The following is a 21,062-nucleotide window of genomic DNA, read 5'->3' on the forward strand; positions in this document are numbered from 1 at the left end:
GAGAAGGAATCAACCAGAAAGACTTACAAGTGCAAATGGAAGAGATTTTCGTTTCAGGCATCTTCAACGGGTTTAGACCATTTCTCAAACAGTCTTCCAGTGTTACCAGGTTTTCTTTCTGAACTGTTTCTGTGAGGTTCCAGTTACTCCACAAGAAAAGTCCAGATAACCGCCATCTCAAATTTTCACATAGGATGTAATGATTTGTGTATTGCATCACTTAGGATGACCAAAGCTTTCCTTAAGGGAACATTTTTATTGAGTTTGCCTGTTTAAGATCCATCTCCACCATGGGATGTTAAAGTCTTAGTACAGTCATTGACCCAGAAACCCTTTGAACCTGCAGCATCAGCAGATGTAAAATTTCTCTCTTGGAAAACTATTTTTCTGATTGCCATCACTTCAGCAAGATGAGTTTTAGAACTGCAAGGCCTTTGTTGCAAGCAACCCTTCCTTATTTTTCACAAGGATAGGGTCTCACTGAGAACTAATCCCTCCTTCCTTTATATGTGGCATCAGAATCAAGCTTAAATCAACAAATTGATTTGCTTTTTTTTCCCCAAATTATGCTACCAAGAGCTAACACATCCTGCATATCTTACATATTTTCAACTAGTATAATCTAGATTGAACCTTATTTCTGTTTGTATTTTACTAACTACTTACTTTCTTTATGTAAATGACTTGTTTGTATTAACTTCAATGTGGAGCTTTTCTCCCCGGGCCTCTGCTGAAAATGGAAATGTATCCAGTTGGACTAGCCCGGTAAACAAATGTAAAATAAAAATAAAAAAAAAATGTCTATAGACAACTCGGATATTATTAACATTGTGCAGATGAGTTTAGAAAATCAGATCAGCTCTTTGTCTCTCATTTTCCAAGTCTAAACTAAGGCAGCATGTACCAAAAGTCATGCTTTCTCAGTAACTGGCAGATGCATTTCCATGGTTTATAAGACAAGAGGGTTGTCTCTGTATTCTAAAACCAAGTCTCAGTCTACCAAAGCAATGGCTACTTCAACAGTATTTACAAAAAGAATACCTATTAGTGACATATGTGCAGCAGCAACTTGGTTAACAGGTTCATACCTTCATGCCCAATTACAGATTGGATGTGCAGTCCAGAGCTTGCATATCCTTTGGCTATACCATTTTCAAGAATGTCCTTCACCCACACCCTTTTTAGTCAGCTTGGGAATCTGTCCCACACGTTGAACTGGATGAAAATAGACAACATCAGATTTGAAAGTTATGTACTTATCATAACGATGGAACCGTGTTGTCCTATTTTCATCTGGTTTAACATCCTTCTCTCCTTCCCCCTTTCAAACTGCCAGTTTACATCTTCAGGGGCTTGATCAGACCTTGACAAGACCCTGTCTGTTTTCAGTTCCACATCTCTTTTCATAGTGGACAATATGGTTGGCTCCCTTTTATTCCATCATGTATTTATTAGAGACATTATGGAAATAGCCATCAAACTTGATCCGAGGTAAATCATTTAGGAGGAGGGAATTGCGGGGAGGGGATGAGTCAGAGCTCTAAGATCCATTACTCTGGTATAAGGTAACAAGGACAGATCTGACAACCCCACACGAACCAGATGAAATTAGGGAAACACGGATCTATCATTATGGTAAGTACATAACTTTTGTTTCTTGCTATTTACTAGTGCTGTAAATTCCACTGAGAATTCTAACTTCTGCATTGTTTTTTATTCTTAATACTGCTTTTACGCAGTTGTGTTTTTTTTAAAGTTTTCTATGAGTTGTACTTGGAATTTGAAGTTCAATGTTTTCAGTTGAACACTTGGCCTCTTATTTGGAACTGTGGTGGTGGTGCTGCGGTAGCGTTGTCGCTTCACAGTAAGATATTGTCCTGTTCGATTCTCAGCTAGAGCGTCTTCTGTGTGGAGACATGCGTGAATGGGTTTACCTTCTTTGTAGGTTGTGCGTCAGGGCCGGCAACTCTGCACGTAAAAATCTACTGCCAGTCATTAGCGGACCGGAGTTCTGCTGTGGCGACCCCTAACGGGGCAAAGCCGAAAGACACAACATCTGCTTCATTTGGAAGTTCTGACAGTAAAACATTGCATTTTTTTCTCTTTTTTTTTCTTCATTTATATGATGTTTACTGTCCATTTAACACCGCTATAGCTGTTTTTATCGTTATTTTGCAATTTTTGCTTCAAATTACTTTAATTGCATTTTCTGTGGAGATCTTTCCATTTCTGACAAGGGAATCTGTAAGTAAGTGCTTATGTATGCTGTTTTAAAAGGTTTCTATTTGATTAAAGGACATATACTTGATTTTTTCTCACTATTTGGACAAGTGAATTCTACTTAGTAATGCATGTTGCTTACTATATTGAACAGATTTTAGAATGAAGCTTAGCACAACTTAACCTGTTTCTGCTTTATTTTATGCAATTTAGCCATTTTTCTTGTGTAGGAACATGATTTATATTTTCTATTATTGCTGCCCGTAGTAAGCCATTAACAGTGTCTGTATTACTCTGGCTGGTATTTTTCCCTCAGACTTGATGGATCCTGATATGGCTGCCTCACCCATCAAATCCATTTGCACCTAAAAGGAAAAAAAATCAGTAAAAGCATGCCTCAGCCTACAGTTTGTGAATCTGTTGCCTTAAGCTAACCTGTAGACCGCTTACCTTTTTCCCTGTCACCCTCTGGTGTGAGCCTGCAGCCATCTACAGTACTGTGTGTCAGACTGGTTCAGGTAAGAGAGAACCAAGCCCTTTAGGTGCAGGAGAGGTCTAATGTAAGAGTCCCCTTGCCAAGTACAGTAATCTGGCCCCAGATGTTTTGTCCTCTAGTGTAACTCATAGTAGGAAACAGAGACTTCACCAAATGACAGACAGGTTATTGTCATGTATAGGGCTAATTTGGTTTCCTTAGTTAAGAGTGTTTTACAGTTAGCTAATTTCAGGGACTGTGCCTCTGTTCAGAATGTCTGTGAGGCTACCTTCTCAAAAGATCAGTCCAGCATCATAGATTTTCATAAGTACCCTGATGGAGATCATAGCAAACACTCTGAGCCCACTCTGTCTGATTCTTCTGAAGGTGAACAGGTTCAAAAACTCTAAGCAGATGTTAACATTTTCACAGATGCTAGCTAGGTTTAAATATATATTTGACTGGCAGCCATCTGGTGCTATGCCAGAGATTGACAGATTTAATGATCTTATTGAGGATGCAGTTCATAGGCTCATATGTGTGTACTAGGCTAATGGCCCTGGAGCCTTTACAAGCCTACCCCATAGAAGTGTACTGGCGTCGTGCCGCCCAACATTAGTTCCCAATGCCTCTATCAAGTAGAGCCACTGGAGTGATCCCCGGGGTGAACTTTCTATTTCGATTCTCTTGAAGAGGGCCAGTGAGGTGCTCTGCTTGACATGTATGGAAAGTCTATTCCAGAGCATGGGCAGTCTATGGGTTATGAGCCTGTATCTCCAGCATGTTCTGTTGATTGTGGTAATGAGGTTGAGGTCTCTGGAGCGTGTGGTGTGGAGGGATTGGGATTTCTTTAGATATAGCATTTCAAACAGAGCTGGGTCAGACATGGCTTTGTAAGTCAAGCAGAGATTGCCTCTTAGTAGACGATATGAGACAGAGAACAGCTGGAGTTTTTTGAGTCTGTCTGTGTAGGACGTGTTTAAGGCCTAGGATCCTCTTCGTGAGGTACTTTTGTGGCCTTTCCAGCTATTGCATGTGTCTAGTGAGATACATGCCAAATGGGGCATTATACTTGATGATTGGCCTAATGAGGGGAAGAGTAGAGAGAGATGATGACCTCGTTCTTCCTGGATGCAAAACCCTTGGTAATGAGATGCGCCAAATAGAAGGACTTTTGGACCACAGTGGCAATGTGGTGGTCGAAGGAGAGGTTGTTGTCAACCTGTTTTCCCCAGATCTCTTATAACGCCATCAGTGTTCAGTGGGCTCACATCGATGTGGTAATTAGTGGGAACTGAGTTTTTTTCCAAAGGGGGTGACAACACATCTTTTGGCATTAAGCTTAAGGCCATGGTTTTCGACACCAGTCATTGGTCTCCGTAAGCCTTTCTGTAGGATGTCTGCATCATCATCACAGAAATTAGTAGTTTATTGGCCATTTTGGGCTAATTTCTATCTCTTTCATTTTCCTGCTATAAAACCCGCATTTGCAAAGGTTTTGTGTTAGTATACAGCTCAGCAAGCTTCTGCCTGGTGCCCTGCAGAGTTCTACAGCAGTAGAGAGACAAAAGAGAGACTTTGGAGTGATTAAGTATCATTTTTCTGCATTTTCTTGCTGCCTTTAGCTAATTAAACCTAAAACGCAGATTTTCTAGAGTTTCTGTGATTTAAAAAGCTTGTTTCAGCTACATATTGTACTTATTTTAATGCCTGCATTTTAACAAAGTTGTTTTTGTGTTTAAATTACCTGTTTAACTGTTGTAGGCTACACATTTTAACCTTGTGGTTATCTTTGGAGTCCATGGCAATTTTTCTTTCGAAGCTAGCCTTGGATGATTTTATGAGGGAACGTAGTTTCTTGCTGATACTGATCAGGGATGTCTTCCCTTCTTGGAATTTTACTCTTTTCTGTACTAGTTTCCTCCTTCTATTGTATAGCTTATTTATGGCAGGGGTCCACCAGGCTGGTTTCCTTTTCTTGGAGGAGTGAGTCTTGGTTTTGTTTGGGATAGCATGATCAATGCATTCTTGTAGGTGCCCATAGAGTGCGTTAATAAAGGAGTTTGCAGCTTGGACGGCGTTATCCTTTAGCATGGGGGCTTTGAAACTTCCCACCATGTTTTTTTGATTGTGTCTGCTTTATTTTCTGAAAAAAAAAAAAAAATCAAAAAAATATACTTGTTTTCCCACCTTTCTAAGCTAGTTTAGTCCAGTTTTCAGGTTAGTGCTGATTTCAGGGCTGTGTTACAAGTTTCTGTCTGTGCCCATACCTTACTTGGATAGAAGGAAGTTTCTGCCCAGAAATTAGTAGTTTATTGGCCATTTTGGGCTAATTTCTATCTCTTTCATTTTCCTGCTATAAAACCTGCATTTGCGCGGTTTAGCACACCGGGCAGTGCGGATTAGCTAGTGTATAACTATTCCCGGCTCCACAAAGTCTACTCTTCAATTTTTCCCTTGGAACTAGACGAACTTTCAACTTAAGCACTCAAATCATTCACTTTGCATCCCTGCATTTGCCCAAAACTCATAGCAAGCACTAATAAACCTTAGCACTAGACCCCCCTATACTGTAGAGAAGGACAAGGCTCTCTATTCGATCTTACCAGCAAATCAGTAAAACAGTTCACTGTACCTATCCAGGCATGTCCAAAGGGCAGTCACAGGTGTAGTCTCCAGTCCAACTGGTGAATCTGGGCATTTTGAGGCAATGTTACAATTGCCTCATGTACACAAACAGCACTCTCCTCCTTCCACCAAACACTAATACATGCGAGATATGTAATTATATAGCCAAACTGGAGGCTAAGCTCTCTCAACCCAAGACTGGACCAGGCAGTCAAGAGGAGAAGGGAATTACTTGCATCACACCACCAGTCTCACATAGACCTATGAAACCAGCACTGGCAAAAAACACACATAAATACACAAAAACATACTCGTAGGCTCTAAATAAAAATCTGCAAAAGCAACAGAGACCTCCAAAGCAGACATCCAAGCAACCTCCACCCCTCAACACAAACCATGAAACACATACTTCACAAAACCATTGTGCCACACAATCACAGCCCTTAAGGCAAAATAACATACCCAACACACTAGTAATAGGTGACTCTATAGTCAGGCACACTGACGTCCCACTCACTAGGCTGAACAAGGAGAAGGTTACTGTTAGTTGCCTGTCGGGTGCCAGGATCCGCCACATAACACAAGCACTCAGGTCACTCCAGAACAAGTACAAATATGACTCTGTCATTGTCCATGTTGGTGTGATTCACCTTAGCCGTACCTCCCTGGACTACATGAAAAGAGACATGGAGGAACTCTGTGATCACATAGCCCAGGCTGGTATGACCCTGACGCTGAGTAGCATCTTGCCCTCACCAAGAATGATACCACGGTATAGAGAAAAAAATTATCAATTTCAACAATTGGCTAAGCTTCTGGTGTCATTCAAAGGGGATCCAGTGTCTGTCATCCTGAGATGACATGCTCGACAAGCCACGCTGCTTTGCTAGAGATGGCTTGCACCTGTCACCCTTAGGCTTTCGAATACTGGCCAAGGCTCTTGCCACCCCCATAGTGCCTTTTTAGGCAAGGCTCAAAAGACAAACCCACCACCGTAAATAGCACAAGTAACAAAAAACTGAGGGTAATGCTGCTCCATGCCAGAAGTCTAAACCTCAAAATGCACGCACTCGAGGCACTCCTCAATATGGAGAAAATCGATATATGTGCAGTAACAGAAATCTGGTTTAAGGCTCCAGAGAGCACCCCAGCACTACCAGGCTACAACTCATACCATACATTTCAGCCACAAAACCCGGACGGAAATACAAAAGGCGGGGGAGTATCCATATTCATCAAGGATACCCACACCTCCAGGTTAGTGGCACAGCACGATGCTTCAGAGATCATCCACATGCAACTAACAATGGGCAAAACTGCTATTCAAATTATAGCTTGCTACAGATCATCCACCATGTTCCAGGACCCCCACTCCGCATTCCTAGAAAGACTGGGAAACATAAAGGTCCTACCAAACACCCTGACATTGGGTGATTTCAATTATCCAAACATTAACTGGGAGAACTACTCAAGTACGAACTCCCTGGCCCAACATTTCCTAGAATTTATAAACTCAAACGCCCTGGATCAACTGGTTAACACCCCCACCAGAGGTGACAACATATTGGACCTGGTCATCACCAGCATGGGCGACCGGTGTTCCACACCGGATGTCAACCCCTCGCTGGTTAGATCTGACCATAAACTAATCACTCTGGATATCCACATTCCGCCACCACCCCCAGTCAAAGAAACCACTGTGAAAAACTTTTCAAAAGCAAACTTCATGTTACTTAAGACTGAGGTGGGAAGTTTCAAAGCCCCCATGCTAAAGGATAATGCTGTCCAAGCTGCAAACTCCTTTATTAACGCACTCTATGGGCACCTACAAGAATGCATGGATCGTGCTATCCCAAACAAAACCAAGACTCACTCCTCCAAGAAAAGGAAACCAGTCTGGTGGACCCCTGCCATAAACAAGCTATACAATAGAAGGAGGAAACTAGTACAGAAAAGAGTAAAATTCCAAGAAGGGAAGACATCCCTGATCAGTATCATCAAGTAACTACGTTCCCTCATAAAATCATCCAAGGCTAGCTTCAAAAGAAAAATTGCCATGGACTCCAAAGATAACCACAAGGCATTCTTTAGCTATGTCAAGAATCTAAGTGGCAATGCTCAGATCTGCTTGGAGTTAGTGCAGAATGGCACAAAATACACTGAACTGACCGATATAGCCAACATCCTGGCAGGCAGGTTTAGTGCAAATTTCATCCCCTTCTCACCTCCAAAAGGGCCCATAACTATACCGGAAGAATGTAGTGCCCCTGAAATCACAGACACTCATGTTAAAACAGCCCTCTCCAAAGCCAAAAACACAGCATCAGTGGGACCGGACGGTGTCCCAGGCTCCTTCCTACATGAGCTCAAAGATGAACTAACCCCTCACCTAAACACACTGATTAAACTCAGCCTCTCCACAGGCTACATGTCCACAGAGTGGCGCACAGCAAAGCTTATTCCGCTCCACAAAGGTGGAGCCACAATGGACCCCGGGAACTATCGCCCTATAAGCCTGACTAGCTTGGTCTGCAAAGCTATGGAGCGCATCATCATGTAACTCATTAACAGAGACATTGGAAACCTCCAAACACTGGACCCAACCCAGTTCGGCTTTGTTAAGGGCAGATCATGCCTCCTAAACCTGGTGGACGTCTTTGAGATAGTTACCAAGGCTATAGATGAGGGAAAGGTGATACACACAGCCTACCTAGACCTCGCAAAGGCCTTTGACACCATTCCCCACTCAGGTATTATAGACAAGCTCACCAGCCTGAACATAAACCCCTACATCATGAGATGGGTTGCCAACTGGCTCACGTACAGAACCCACATGGTAAGAGTTGCAGGAGCTAGGTCTGACTCTAAACCGCTTAGAAGTGGCATTCCCCAGGGCTCAGTCATAGGACCCCTTCTGTTCGGCATATACTTCTCAGAGGTACAGGCAAGCACAAGAGGACTATGGCTCACCACGTTCGCAGAGGACTGCAAACTAGGGGCTATAATTGACTCTCTGGCTGACACAGACATCCTCCAAAAGGGTCTCACTGAGACAGATACCTGGTGTCAAAACCATGGTCTCAAGCTAAATGCCAAAAAGTGCATAGTCATCTCCTTTGGAAAAAACAAAGTACCCACAAACTACCACATAGGTGGTAGCCCCCTAAATACGGAAGACGTAATAAGGGATCTGGGGACCCAAGTAGATAGTAACCTCTCCTTTGATAATCACATTGCCAAAGTGGTTAGAAAATCCTTCTATGTGGCCCACCTAATCACAAAAGGGTTTGCATCCAGATCGAAAGAGGTCATTGGGCCCCTCTACGCATTACTCATCAGACCCATCATAAAGTACAATGCCCCATTTGGGATGTACCTTACAAGACACCTGGAACAACTGGAAAGACCACAGAAGTTCCTCACCAAGAGGATCACTGGCCTCAAGCAGATGCCCTATGCAGCTCGACTGAAGAAACTCCAGCTGTACTCGGTTGCATACCGCCTACTCAGAGGTGATCTCTGCCTGACATACAAGGCCATGTCCAACCCAGAATTGATGGACATGCTCCACCTAAAGAAAACCATATCCCCTTGAGCCACACACTCCAGGGATCTAAACCTCACCACAACAATAAATAGGACATGCTGGAGGGATAGATTTCTGTCCCAGAGACTTCCCATGCTCTGGAACAAGATTCCAATCTACATTAGGCAGAGCTCCTCGCTTAACCCCCTTCAAGAGAAACCTTGACAAGTGGATGGGAAATAAAAAGTTTACCCCAGGGATCACTTCAATGGCTCTGCTGGACAGAGGCACAGGGAACTAATCTAAGGGGGCGGCGAAAGCCAACACATTCCGGCTAGGCTTATAAATGCCTTCGGGCAGATAGCCTAGTACCTACCTATGGACTTGGGGAGTTAATAATGGCTCCCAGCTTGCAGTCATCTGTAAACTTGGTCAGCCGGAGTCCCTCTGTGCTGGCCTGGACTTCTGAGAAGTAGATGCCAAAGAGGAGAGGACCCAGGACCGATCCCTGTGGGACTCCACTCGTGACTGGTTGGCAGTCTGACTTGGAGTCCGCTACTTTCACACTGTGGGTTCTATCCGTGAGCCAATTTGCAACCCACCTAGTGATATAGAGGTTGATGCCTAGTTTGGTGAGTTTATCAATAATTCCTGTGTGGGTAATGGTATCAAAGGCCTTGGCCAGATCGAGGTAGGCTATATGAGCTGCTTTGCCCTCATCCATAGTGACTGACTGAAAGAAGTCAACCAGGCTGAGCAGTCATGATCTGCTTTTCACAAAACCAAACTGAGTGGGATCTAGAGTTTGGAGATTCCCTATATCCTTGTTAATTACGTCCATGATGATGCGCACCATAGCCTTACATATCAGACTCATCAGGCTAATGGGGCGATAATTCCCAGGGTCTGTAGTCCCTCCCCCTTTATGGAGAGAGATGAGTGTAGCAGTGCACCATTCAGTAGGGATGAAGCCTGAGGTGAGGCTGTGATTGAACAGGGCACACAGATGTGGTGCCAGTTCACTTTGTAGTTCATGTGGAACACATTCAGGGATATTGTCGGGTCCCATGGAAGTGGTATTCTTGGCCTTGGACAATGTAGCTTTAACCTGTGCTGCAGTAATGCTGGGTGCCTGGCATTCCACCGATATTGTGATTGGTCCTTTGGGGGGGGGGGGTAAAGTTGGCACTGAATCTGTCAGCCAGTATGTTGGCAATATCTGTTGGCTCAGTATAGGTCGTCAAATGTTTTGATGGTTCCTCCTCTGTTATGGGTCTTAGAAGATGTCTATAAAACTGCATTTAAAACCCCTTTATCTAGTGAACCAATTCCTAAAAAAGCTTTGAGGAAATGCAAGGTATACTCTGACATTTCAGTTCTCTTCCTCCATTGTCAGCTGACCCAGCTGTGGTTTCTCTATCTGCCAACTCTAACAAGAGAACCTTGGCTTCTTCTAAACCTACACTGCCTGATAAAACTGGTAAGTTATTAGAATCTCTTGGGAGCTAGATTTGCAGCATTTTCTGGCACTTCAGGCCTCATACATTTTGTCACTGCAAAACCTAGTAGCAGATAGACTAAGCAGATCCAGGATGGACCCACACAATTGGAAACACAGGACAGAGGACAGCCTGGATTTGATCTGGATGTGGGGAACAGTTCATATAGTTCTGTTTAATTCCTTTCAAAACAGACATCAGTAAAAATTCTGTTCAAGACATCCTTGCAGTCATGCTTGGAGGACAGAAGCATTCTTGTTCCCTTGAATGGAAATGTTCCTTTATGTATTTTCCACCCTTTCCACCAATACACAAGGCAGCCCATGGATCAGCTTGTTTGCCCGTGGATCCCTCTCTTTCATCTTTTGTTGTGGTCAAACAGTTTATGAAAGGATTTGTGCACTTGAGACTGTCTCAAATGCGTATCCCTTCTCCTTGGCATCTCATCTTTGTTCTTGAAAAATTTATATCATCTCCTTTTGAACCTGCTTTTCAGGCTGATTTGAGGTTAATCTCTTGGAAAACTGTTCTGAGTTTTTACTGTGACATCTGCAAGGCGAGTCTCTTGAGCTACAAGCTCTCTCTCTAACCTGACCTCTAATTTTTCAGAAGGACTGGGTTGTTTTACTCTCTAGTCCTCCTTTTATGCTAAAAGTTGTTTCTGAATTTACCCTGAATCAAGACATCCGTTTTCCTTCTGGAACCTAAAAAAAGGAAGAGAAGATTCTGCTTACTTTCTATGTGCAGAAACAGCTCAGGTAATACTCTGACATAACTCAACCTTTCAAGAAAGCTTAACAGCTGTTTGTTTCCTATTCTGAGTATAAGAAGGGTCAACCTGTCTTTAATCAAACAGTTGCTCATTGATGGTTCTCTACTATTGTCTTTGTTACTCCCACCATGGTAAATCTATTCCAGGCAAGGTTAAGGCACATTCTACTACAGCCTTATCCTTTTTGGTGGCATACTGAAAAGGAGTGAACTTTAGAAACATTCTAGAGGCAACATCCTGGTCCTTAGTTCTTAACTTTAAAAAGCACTACAAACTGGATTCTTTAAGTTCCAGAACAGGCTTTTTTTCTAGGACCATTATCCTGGGACTGCTGGATCCTTAACCTACTTCCTACAAGGTGGGTAGGCTTTGGGAATCTACCCATATTCCACTGAGGCTGTGCGAATGAAGAACATAGTTCAGTTGCATAAGTCGTACTTACCCATAACAGCAGATGTTCATATTTCATACTACCTCAGGTGGCAGCACCCACCATCCCCCTTAGGTTTTAAATAGTTCAGTAAGTCCAATGTAGTTATGTTGCTGGTTGTCTTTGGTTGTTTATGTTGATGTTTTGTGGCTGCGAATTGGTTGGTTTCAGGCAATTTTTGCTTCTGGTCCTTCTTGGCACTAAAAGCCTGAATAACTGACTTTCTGTGAATGGTTAAGCTTCCCCTGATGGCAGGTGCTTGGCCAGTTCCCTATTACAGAGAAATATTTATATATATTATATATATATTATATATATAAATATACAGGGAATTTCAGTTCTGGAAAGCTGCCAGTATGGGTGTGTGTAGACATAGAACCCATATGCCACTGAGGCAGTGTAAAATTAAAACATCTGCTGTTACAGGTAAATAGGACTTAGTAACTGTATTTTGTTGCATCTTGAATGTGTACTGAGATTTACACCTGAAGTGATGGGAAAGGTGAGAAATATGATGTGTACTTTTGCTTTCTTGAGAGGTGTCATTTAGACATTGTTACACTGGGGAAAATTGTGAAAAATTAAGAGAGAGACTGGTGGGAGAATCATAGTAGATTTTAGGAAGTTTTGCTAAAGCCTAGTAAGGGACCAGTAAGGGAGAGATAAGGGTTTAGTAGTGTCTGCCAGACTGTACAGCTGGGTACTAAACCAGGAAAAACTTAAAAGCATAAGATAAGTACTGGAAACTTGGGGAGGTGGACGACACAGCTTCTTACTGGTTAGGAACACATTGAAAAGATGGACTGTCCCGTTATTCTTTTTATCTGTAGTGCAAGGCTCACATGTTTTTCATTAAGATGAGGCCCTAGCTAGTTATAACGTAGATAGTGGCCTTGCCTACTTTTCCTTACCCAATTATGGATAAAGCAAGACAGAATATACATTGTTAAAGATCTGCCAGGCTGACTGATTATTCTTCATGGGAGCATTTGTTTGACCAGTCTGTGGCAAGTATGAAAAACTGAGGTGCATGTCCCTGACTTATTGTGTGGAAAATGTAGGCTCAGATTATCATCTAATCTGCCCAATAACTGAACCAATTATAATACTAATTAGGATATTTCTTCTGTTGCATTTTAGGGTTCTTACATATCTATCTTCATCACTACAAGGGGACACTGTTGATCCCAGTCCAATATCTTCTTTATCGGATTATCCAGTTTCATTTCATCCTTCAACATTGTCAAATATCTCATCAGATTTACCAAGTAAGATAATTGTACAAAATGTCTTAAAAAAGAAGCTTTTGCCATTTTGTTGTATTGGTGCTTTGGTGTTCATAGTGAAGGCTGTACTCTTGATTTCAGAAATTTATACAAATACTTGTCAAATTACTCTGGCTCATTCACTGTCACTTTGCTTCCTGTTGGCTGCATAGTTTCATAGTATATAATCAGATATAGAGTCTTACTTCATCAGGAAGTTTGGAAGCCATGATTCTGTGTTTGTGCTTTTTATTCCTCATATGGATGTCCTTTTATTTCTGCTAATTTATTTTATTAGTTACTGTTTTGCATTATGTCTTATGGGACCTGTCCATGTTTTTGTTTACATTAATACCTGCATAAAGTATTCAGTTACTTGACGTAGTGTTAACTGCATGCGAGTTATACTTTATATGTATTTTATACGTTTTTGTTAACCTGTTTGTCCACCTAGATTAATGCCCAATATCTCTTGTGGTCCAGGAGCACTGTCAGATTAAGTAAATTTCTTACAGCCACATATTAGACAAATGGAGATTGAAGGATTCATTCCCCAGACAAAGAAACCTAAGCTTGTTAGTAGCTCAGAATTTAATCCTCTACTAAAAATGCCAGGATGACTACTAGGAATGGATGAAACACAACTTGAATGTTTTAGGGTTGCCATAATGGTCAAAGTGTTTACCTCACAAACAGAGAGTACAGAGTTTGATTCTCACAAAGGAAAATTGTCTAGGTTTAATATGTCCCATAGGAGCAGCTAGCGTAGTACCCAACTACGAACCTATGAATGCAAGACAGAAATTTGCATTTGAGTCTGAAAAACAGGGACAGATTTTAGTCTGTTTTCTTAATTCAACATTTGCATTAGGCAAACCTATGTTAAACTGATTTGTGCTCTGTCTACCCAGAGAGTTTGTTTTAGATATGCAGCAGTAGGAAACTGTACTGTAGTCTAATGCTTGCCTCACTAAAATGTTACACAAAGCTGTATCTTAAAAAATATGTCTATGTTTTTCAGTTTGCTGTTTGGATAAAATTAGTCTGCCCAGTTGTCCTTTTCTACATGTAAATGGCACTTTTTTCAGGGCTTTCTGTCCTGTTTGGCAAGTGGCCACATATCACATTTGATAAGGTGCCATACATTATCCACATATAAAAAAAAATCTTTTTTTTTTTTTTTTAAGTATTTCTTTTTTTTTAATGGCTGTTTCAAAATAATTTATGTGAGCTTAGTGCGAGAAGTTTTACTTGCTAGTTAAATACAATGCAGAGGGTTTAGATGCATTTAACTGAGATTTTTTAACATATTATTCTCTCGATGTTTTCACATATTAATGAGAAAGCATTTTTGCAGTTGTCAAAAAATGTATTTTAGTCGTAATTCAAATTCATAGAAATGAACTTCCTCAAAGGCAACATTAAGTGTGTAGAAGTTAAGATGCGAACTAGTTACAGTCAAAACTACCATCAACCACTCACATAATATTATATGTTAAGTTGTCTATCTCGCCTTCATTCTTGCTGGATGGGTTCGGAGCCGATCCTCGGCTCCGACTCGGCAATCTACTAAAGCTCAAGAGCTATTTACTGGCTCGAGGCCCTCCCTATATCCCACAATGCTAGGCGTCAGATCCCCAGATCTCGTTTGCTGCTTCAGCTATGAGGTTGTGAATTTACTTGGCTCCAGGTCGTATTAATCTTTTCTTTTAATATTAGTATAAAAGTTAACTTTATTTTTTTTCGACAACCTTATCTTATATATATATAGCTTTCCAGTTAGTTAATTCACTGTTTACTCCCTAATATTGCCTCTCAGAAACTCGTTTTTAGTTAGAGAGTTTCTCTCCCCCCCCCCCCTTTTTCTTAGTGGCTAATCTCCCCTCATTTTCCTTGTGTTAATAGGGTAGTGTTTAGCTCTTCTACTTTACTACAGTTTGTAGGCTTGTAGTTTTTGTATATATTTATATATATATTTGGCATTAGTATATAGCTGTGTAGTTATTAATATTGTTAGTTTAACTAGTGCGAGTGTGTGTGTGTTTTTTCTGTGTGTTTAAGCACTAGTGACTTTTCTTCTTTGGTATCCACTATGTCTAAGGATACCAAAGTCTCAGGTTTTAAGAAGTGTGACTCATGCTGTCAGAAGATGTCTCTGACAGACGGTCACACTTCTTGCGTTAATTGCTTGGGTCCCCCTACACCTGCAGGACTCCTGCTTGGTCTGTCATGCCTTCAGCCCGAGAGTCCTGCAGGAGCGTAGGAACAATCTCATCCTGAGATGCTTACTTAAGCCAGATAGATCCCCGACCAAGCCTTTGTCGGGTAAATCCTCAAAGCCCGCCAAGCCATCGGCTCCCTGTTCGGAGCCGTCGCCTGGTGGAGTGCCTGCCTCCTCTTCAGCTCCAGCTGGAGCCGAAACCTCTGGACCTCAGTCGGCTCCGACCTTAGTGTCAGAACTGTCTTTGAGCTGAAAACGTTCTAGGTCCCCTTCCCTAGAATCAGTTCGCTCGGCTCCGAGGTCACCATTGCTCCAATCTGAAAAAAGCCATAGGTCTCACTCATCTCGGTCATCCAGGCTATCCAATCATGACTTAGAGAGGGTGGTCAGTAGACTCCTTAAATCACAGGCCCTGGCCGAAATGTTAACCAGCCCATCTCAACAGACTGTGGCTGTCCCGATATCTTCAACAGTTCCTCCTCCGACTCCCTCCTTGTGTTCGGAGCCGGCGCTGGTTGGGGCTCGAATCTTGGTAACATCGGAACCGATGCCACACCTTTCGGCTCCTTCTTCGGCTCCGATCTCTTCTTTGGTTCCGTCCTTGGAGGGATCTGGGCACCTAGACTCCCTCGTCAGCTCCGAGGGGGCGAGTGGCATCGGACCCTTGTCTGACCCTGTTCTCCCTCTTGGAGCCTCGGCGCAGGTGAGCTCGGCCCCGACATTGGCCTCGGAGCCATCGCTCTTGGTGTCGGCAGGGGTTCTCCTCTCTTCGGAGCGGGGACCTTCTGCTCTGCCTGACAGGGGCGCCTTCGAGGTCATGAGGAGTGTGCTGACTCCTGAGTCGACCCCTCGATCAGCCCATTCGGCTCCTCCCCCCATGGTGCCTGCATCGGTCTCTGTCCATCCTCCTGACCCCAAGCGTGGAGAGCAAACGCTCCAGGTCGCCCCATTGGGCGTATCTTCCTCTTCCGAGGCCTCCCTTGATCCTTCGGAGGAGCCCCCACGGAAGAGAAAATGTAAGAGGAAGCATGTCGACTCCCCCGAGTCAGTCACGTTTGATACCGAATTGGAGGATTCGAAAGGGTCCCCAAGATCCCCCTCTGAGGATGTCTCCTTTTCAGACATCCTAGAGATGCTTAAGCAGAGGGGGAACTGGACTGCCCTTAACCCTTCGGTGGACGAGTCAGTCTACCTGGACGCATTTGGTTTTTGCCCTTCCACCTCCTGGGTGTCTCCACCTTTCGACCAGCTAATGGAAGTAGTGGCTCGAAAGGCATGGTTAGCCCCGGACACAGGGGAACCAACTCCCCGTAGGCCCATTAAATTTATTACAGCCCCACCCAACAAGCAATTCTTGACAAAGGGTGTCCCTGTTGATGCCATGGTGGTTGCAGCAGCCACAAAGAAGGAGATGGCTGACCCTTCGGTGCCTGTCCATCCACCTAATAAAGAATCTAGGACAGTGGACAGTTACGGGAAGTGGATGTTTTCCTCAGTGACTTTTTCTATGCGGTCGCTGAATTATCTGTGCCATTTCACCCGTCTCCAAAGGGATCTTCTCAAGGAACTGGGTGATACCCTTCAGGATCCATCAGCTGCGGGGGCTCAAGATAAGATTAACTCCCAGCTGGCGACCCTTAATTCTATTGTCAACTCCTCCATGCGGCTCATTTCTTATGCAGCCGATGGGGCGAGTAGGGCCGCAGGTACAGGCGTGGCTTTGAGAAGACATGCCTGGATGTGGTTATGTAACTTTGCTGACCCCTTTAAGGCATCCTTCACCAATACCCCCTTCGATGGTTCGGCTCTGTTTGGACCACAGGTGAAAGATACCCTTACCGGGTGTGAGCATGAAAGCAAGACTCTCTCTGCTGTGGGAGTCCGTTTCTCCACTCCCTCTAGACCATACCCCAAGGGTCAGAAGAGTGGAAAAATGTGGTTTCGGAAACCCCAGGGAGTCGTGCCTGACACACGTGGCGAGTTTCCCTCCAGGGGCAGGGGGGGGAACAATAATAGATGCCGCCCGAGGGGCAGAGGGGGCCCGCAAAATCAGGGTAGCAGAGAATCTTTCTCTGACAAACCCTTTCAGCACCCCTGAGGGGCTGCCCGACTGTCTGCCTTCGGAGGCAGTCACGGAAAGATTGTCACTGTACCCAGAAGCCTGGCAACTCCTCACACAAGACAAATGGGTACGGTCTATCATATCCAAGGGTTACAAGATCCCCTTTGTCCACACCCCGGTACAAACAACCAAGTCCCTTCCAGATGTTCCACCCAGTCTAAGGGAACAAGCAGTGCTAGAAATTTCAAAACTGCTAGAAAAATGGGCCATCCAGCCAGTCCCAGCAGACCAGCAAGGATCCAGAATTTACTCCAAATTCTTTTTGGTGCCAAAAAAGACAGGGGACTGGAGACCCATTTTGGATCTCAGCAGGCTAAACAAGTCTGTTCAAAGAACAAAGTTCCGGATGGTCACGCTTCAGTCCATTCTACCCTTTTTGGGTCAGGACAATTGGATGTGCTCCATAGACCTTCAGGATGCATACTACCATATCAAAATGAACAGGCGCTCCAGAAGGTTTCTCCGCATCTGGCTAGGAGCAAGTCATTACCAATGCAGAGCCCTGCCCTTTGGTCTCACCACAGCCCCCAGGGTGTTCACCAAATATATGGCAGTGGTTACGGCTCACCTGAGATGGCGAGGATTCCAGGTGTTTCCGTATCTCGACGACTGGCTCCTCACTGCTTCCACCAGGCATCAGCTACTACGAGCCAGGGATTATACCATCCAAACTTGCTCCTAGCTAGGTATATCAATAAATTTCGAAAAGTCTGCATTGTCGCCTTGTCAGTCTATAGTCTTTATAGGCGCAAGCTTAAATACAAAAGACCTCTCTGCAAGACTTCCTCTCGACAGAGTGTCAGACATCTGCCGACACGTGCAGGTCTTACTACAGTGCAACAGGATTCAGGACAGATTTGTACTAAAGACTTTGGGCCTCATGGCAGCAGCAATCATACTAGTTCCACTGGCTCATTTTCACATGCGGCTTCTTCAGTGGATGCTTTTTACTCAATGGACCTTTCAACAGCTCCCAATGTCTCACAAGATAATAATCACTCAATCATGCAAAGACCACCTGGCTTGGTGGATGGTCTCCCCTCTAATACTCCAGGGCAGACCGTGTGTTCTTCCTCCTCCTGTTACCACAGTGACCACGGATGCCTCCCTGATCGGGTGGGGGGGGGGCATTTTCAGGGCAGGACTGTCCAGGGCACCTGACAACCTCCAGAGTACCATCTGCACACAAATGTCTTGGAAATGAGAGTGGTGCTTTTAGCGTTGGAAGCTCTTCAGGACTCTCTACCCACCAGGACTATTGCAATTCAGACAGACAGTATGTCTGTAGTATGGTACATCAACAAGCAGGGCGGAACCAAGTCCTATCCCTTATGTCGAGAAGCACTCAGACTCTAGGCAGTGGGCGATCTCCCCTCAACGGTTTTTGATAGCAACGCACATCCCCGGGAGGTCCAACGTCATAGCGGACAGGCTAAGCAGAGCTATTCTCATGCCTCATGAGTGGTCTCTCAATCAGTTAGTAGAGGACAAACTCTTCCGCAGATGGGGTCAACCTTGCTGCGACCTTTTTGCAACTCCTCTCAACAGCAAGTGCAACAACTTCTTCACTCTCTTCCCCCTTCCCGGGCACTCCCCCAGAGATGCTCTAGTTCACGATTGGCCCCGGGGTCTTCTGTATGCATTCCCGCCTTTTCCCCTTATTCCCAAGCTAATTCAGAAAGCAACCGCATTGAGATCCAGGATGATCCTCATTGCCCCTTACTGGCCTCGACAAATTTGGTTCCCGTTCCTGCATCGTCACCTGCTGGAGCAGCCGTGGAATCTGGACCCAGTGCCAGACCTCTTGGTCCATCAGTCGGGCGTGCTGCACCAATCCCTTCAGTCTCTCAACCTCACAGCTTGGTTGCTCCATTTCCAACCTTAGCCAGGCTTCCGCTAATTTCTCAGCCGGTGCGTGAAATCCTACTTTCTTCGCACAAATCTGCCACCAGGAAGACTTATGCTAGTAAGTGGAAACGTTTCTCTTTCTGGGCAGAGGCTAGGAATATTGACCCCTTTAACAGCCCCTGTCCATCATGTTTTAGATTTTTTAGCAGAGCTCTTTCAAGCTGGTTCCTCCTCTGCCACCATTAGGGTCTAATTAGCTGCTATTGCAAATTTCCATGCTGGTCTGTCAGAAACCAGCATCATGTCCCACAAACTTTGCAAGGCCTTTCTCAAAGGAACTTTGTTGCTTAGGCTCCCGGTCAGAGATCCCCCGCCTCCGTGGGACTTGAACTTGATATTGGCTTCCTTGATTCTCCCCTCCTTTGAACCCGTAGCTTCCTGTTCCTTAAAATTTCTCTCCTGGAAGACTCTCTTTTTGGTAGCCATCACATCAGCTAGGAGAGTTTTGGAACTTCAAGCCCTCTGTATTCGTCCTCCTTATCTTGTGTTTCATAAGGACAGAGTTTCACTTAGGCCTAATCCTTCATTTATACCCAAGATACCTTCTGAAACAAATCTGAATCAGACTATTGATCTGCCTGTCTTTTTTCCTAACTATTCAAACAAAGCTGAACAAAATTTGCACCACTTGGATGTTCATAGGCAATTATGTTTCTACTTGGACAGGACTAAGCAAATAAGAAAATCAGACCAACTCTTCTTATCCTATGCCAAGGGCAAGCAAGGACTGCCAGTTTCTAAAATAACCTTATCCAGGTGGTTGTCCTCTATTATTACCTTGATTTATCAGCTCAGACATAAAGAACTCCCTGCTAAACCTAAAGGTCATTCCACCAGAGCTTTAGCTACGTCGGTAGCTTTTCAAGCAAGACTACCAATGGAATCTATTTGTGCCGCAGCCACTTGGGCCACTCCTCATACTTTCATTTTGCATTATAAGTTGGATGTGGCCTCTAGGAATAGAGCTGAGTTTGGTTCCACTGTGCTCAAGAGTCTGTTACGATGAGCCACCCAGGACTAAGGTGCTAGGGACGCTGTCCCATCCAGCAAGAATGAAGGCGAGATAGACAACTTAACATTAAGAAGTTATGTACCTACCATAACATTCCATGTTAGTTGTCTTCTTCTCGCATTCTTTCTTGCATCCCACCCTCCTTCCCCCTAGCTTGGACAGACCAAGAAGAGTCCCCTTTTGAGGCCTTCTTCCTCTGGACAACTCTGATGTACATTATGTCCTCCTCTGTCCTTGTACTATAGTTTTTCCTTGTGGTTGGACAGGTGTCCTTGAATCTTTCCTTGGTGTTAGCTGTGCCAAACGAGATTTGGGGATCTGACGCCTAGCATTGTGGGATATAGGGAGGGCCTCGAACCAGTAAATAGCTCTTGAGCTTTAGTAGATTGCCGAGTCGGAGCCGAGGATCAGCTCCGAACCCATCCAGCAAGAAAGAAGGCGAGAAGAAGACAACTAACATGGAACGTTATGGTAGGTACATAACTTCTTATTCTAATGCATCATAATTATTATTGAAAAATCACATGTGCGCTATAATTATACCAGCAGTTGTAGTGGTATTGGAAACTATTTCTTCCAGGAATGCATCTGCAAGAATAAATCTTAATTTAGTTCATTTAGCAGTGGTCACAGGAGCTACTAGACCTTGTGGTAAAATTTACTGGATTTGGCTATTACCGATACTGTATGTGACTTTATATTTGAATAAGACTAATTTAGACTTATTAACCATCATGGACTTTCTAGTAGTATATGTTTGCATTGAATTGGTCCATTTTGTTGGTTTCTGTTAGGCTTTTCAGAATGGGTAAAGACTAGGACAAGTCTTCAGATTTAGATGTGTTAAATTTGGCTATACTGTCCCACCGCAGGGCATAGACTTACTTTTTTGTGTGGTATGCTGGGGGTGGGGGGATAACTTGGCTCCCTTTGTGATACCTGCCAAAACATTGACTTAAGGAGAAGATCCTCCAGCCTCCCAAA

General features: G+C 43.9%; 1 protein-coding gene across 5 annotated transcripts in view; it reads left to right on the forward strand.

The window, feature by feature from the left end:
• PIAS2 (protein inhibitor of activated STAT 2) overlaps window positions 1-21,062 on the forward strand; it is a 3,576,601-nt gene that overhangs the window by 3,142,131 nt on the left and 413,408 nt on the right. For all 5 annotated transcript variants that reach the window (XM_044082047.1, XM_044082063.1, XM_044082067.1 and 2 more), the window contains exon 12: window positions 12,691-12,818. In XM_044082047.1, the coding sequence (XP_043937982.1) occupies window positions 12,691-12,818 (128 nt within the window). The remainder of the gene's footprint in view (window positions 1-12,690; window positions 12,819-21,062) is intronic.

Source organism: Protopterus annectens, chromosome 1.part1 (genome assembly GCF_019279795.1).
Source record: "Protopterus annectens isolate FY-2018-M chromosome 1.part1, PAN1.0, whole genome shotgun sequence".
NCBI lineage: Eukaryota > Metazoa > Chordata > Ceratodontiformes > Protopteridae > Protopterus > Protopterus annectens.